Source organism: Zingiber officinale, chromosome 1B (genome assembly GCF_018446385.1).
Source record: "Zingiber officinale cultivar Zhangliang chromosome 1B, Zo_v1.1, whole genome shotgun sequence".
NCBI lineage: Eukaryota > Viridiplantae > Streptophyta > Magnoliopsida > Zingiberales > Zingiberaceae > Zingiber > Zingiber officinale.
Genome location: NC_055986.1, coordinates 158164486 through 158167119, shown reverse-complemented (window position 1 = coordinate 158167119; position 2634 = coordinate 158164486). Strand labels below are relative to the sequence as shown.

General features: G+C 49.3%; 1 protein-coding gene across 1 annotated transcript; it reads right to left on the bottom strand.

The window, feature by feature from the left end:
• Positions 1–380: 380 nt before the first annotated feature.
• Positions 381–2091, bottom strand: LOC121986190 (protein FAF-like, chloroplastic). The gene is made up of 2 exons (XM_042540037.1): positions 1789–2091; positions 381–1705 (listed from the first exon to the last, which is right to left on the bottom strand). The coding sequence occupies exons 1-2, from the start codon at positions 2074–2076 to the stop codon at positions 491–493; spliced, it is 1503 nt and encodes a 500-aa protein (XP_042395971.1). The 5' UTR covers positions 2077–2091; the 3' UTR covers positions 381–490.
• Between the last annotated feature and the right edge of the window lie 543 nt (positions 2092–2634).

The following is a 2634-nucleotide window of genomic DNA, read 5'->3' as shown; positions in this document are numbered from 1 at the left end:
TCCCGTCAGCGGAACTGTCACCTTCTTGGCTTTTTAACTTCGTACCTTTGGACATGATCATTTTGGAGCTTTCGGACAGGATAACTGTAATTCAATATGAATGAGATGAAGGTGCACTCAAGTTGCTTCGCCAAGAATGTAATTTTAACTTTGACATGTTGAGTTGTATATATATGTTCCAGATTGTTTTCACCTGCCTCCGATTTGATATGATAGTTAATGAAGAAGTGGAAAATGAGGAAGTTAATGAAAATACAGTTTGGAACACAAGTTGATTTTTTATTAGTAATATAATTTAAAATTTCCATTAAATGCGAAAATAACAGAGTGGACGAGTCGTATATGTCACTCTCCTCCCCACTCACTCCATATCAAACGCATTAATACTAATTAATTACTTATTAGACCGACAAATACTAGGTAATGATGCCATACTTATATCAAACTTAATTACGTAGATTAATGTCAGATAGTTGGCAGCTGACTGAGATCAAGAGGTTGTGGCAATGCAACAGGGCTCCCAGAAGAAGAGTGGCCGCCGGAGCTGGCTGCACCGCCTCATGCTGCGCAGAATTGCGTCGCGGTTTCCCCGCTTGGACGTGAAGAGCAGGGTGTTATCCATCTGCGCATTGCCGGGCACCGGCCTCGCCCCGTCCCTCATGAGCTCGTTGCGGGCGCTGAGGGTGGAGGCTGCCACCACCGCGGCAGCGGCGGTGGCTGTCGTCGGCCGCTTAGGCGAGCTTTGCGGTTGGATGAGATCGGCGGCAGTGTTGTTGGCCTCTTCGTCGGGTGTGCCGCTGACGAACTTATTGATGACGAGCGAAGAGCGGAGGACCTTCTTGGTGCTGCTGCTGCTCTGTTGCTGCGGTTGTGTGCTCACTTTGACCTCCACCATGGTTCCTCTGTCCACCACTTCCACTTCCTCTTCTTCTTCTTCTTCTTCATCGTCTTCTTCTTCTTCGTCTTCGTCTTCCTCCTCCTCTTCCTTCTCTGGTTCCACTTCTTTTTCTAGTTCAAACTCAGCAAACTCCACCGCTCTGTTTTCTCCAATTTGATCACTCGATCTCGCACCATCGACGGAGGCATCCACGAAGCAGAGGACTAGACGGCCACCCTCACGCTGCGCGTGGAGGTAATTCCGGGATGGCACGGCCACAGCCTCGACCACAAGGCGACCGTCGCGGCGGTGGGGTCTCATGTGGAGGCACGGACCATCACGGCGGGAGATGGATGGAAGCGGCGGCGGGAAAGACCTCGGAAGCGACCTCAGACGAACAGAGGAACAATGGTAGTTCACCTCCGTCATCTCCTTCGCTCGGCGTCGTACGAACAGACCATCCTCTATTTCTTCCACGAGCGTGACCTTCTCCTCCACATATTCATACTTCTTGCTCTCTTCGTCTCCCTCCATCTCGACGCAGTCAAACTCATGGTCGGAGAGCTCGTCGGAGCCGGTCTCTGACCCGAGTCTCTCGGTGCATATCTGAAGGCTCTTCAGGCTCATCGAGCTGGAGGATCGGCGCACCAGGTGGTGAACGTAAGGCTCGTCCACCGGCCCATCAGCCGCCTTCTCCGACTCGACTGCGTTCCCTACGTTCGATTGCGCTGGCCGCTCATCGTATGCGTCGTTATTGAATTTGTCCACTGCCGTTCGCAGGTACTTCTCAAAGTGATGAAAGGGAGTTTGCTTCACAGCCACCGTCATCTTTAATTATACATTCAAAGTCACAATCGTTAATCCAGTACTAAAAATTAAGCAAGAGAAAATTTTGAGATAAATCGAATTACATTTAAATTTAAACAAGACTGAAAGTAATTAGCTCTCGGTTGCAAGGAACAGATAGGAGGTGTTCTTCTCGATCGGTCCACCAGCAAACCCTCTTCTCCAAGAGAGCTCTCAAAAGCAGCAAGGCAGCTGGCTTGAGATCTTTCCCGGAGGAAGAGAGGTTTACTGATGATGAATGAGGAGAGGAGAGGTGGGTATTTGTAGACGAAGGAAAGCCATGCTTTTCCCTCTGCTCCGGCCTCACTCTTGCGCTGCTTTGGAAGCTTTTTGGCCGCCCAGGGCTCCACCATCACTCTCTCGATCCTTTTTCCCGGCTTTATATATAGATAAATATTGCTCCATTTAATTTATCCCCGCCTTTTCTTTCTCCATCACTCGTCGTTAATTCTTAGTCCGCCCACTAGACTAAACTGAACGAATGTATGCTTAAAGAAGCTTCCAAAGTGTTCCTTCACTCGGAAATGCACACTCACTCCATTTTCATGCTGCAATTAAATAACTAAGTTTGGGGTACTTAATAAAAGAGGAGTAGAGGATTCCTCTCTCCGTCAGCAATTCCTTTTCATCTCCCTGTCTATGGATCCAAATAACTCGTAGATCACTCCTTTTATTCAGCCATCTCTCGGTGGAGGCCCTCCCCCTGAGCAAAATAGATGCCATTCTTTACGGCAAAAGCGACGCTTTAATTTAATTGTCCGCACGGAAGCACTGCGCGGTGGTAGCAATGTGCAGTACTGCCGCATTAGGCTCGACGAGCCAAGTCGAGCCACGTGGGCCGTAACCGGGAGGGCATGTCGTCGTCAAGAGGAGTCACTGGAATATTAGCCAGCGTGAAGAGATGAAGGCCG

Excerpts from the sequence above, each read along its gene's own strand:
- LOC121986190 (XM_042540037.1), bottom strand. The coding sequence starts at position 2,076 with ATGGTGGAGCCCTGGGCGGCCAAAAAGCTTCCAAAGCAGCGCAAGAGT. Across the intron at positions 1,706-1,788 it reads AGTCTTGTTTAAATTTAAAT|ATGACGGTGGCTGTGAAGCA; the intron begins GTAATTCGATTT and ends GTATAATTAAAG.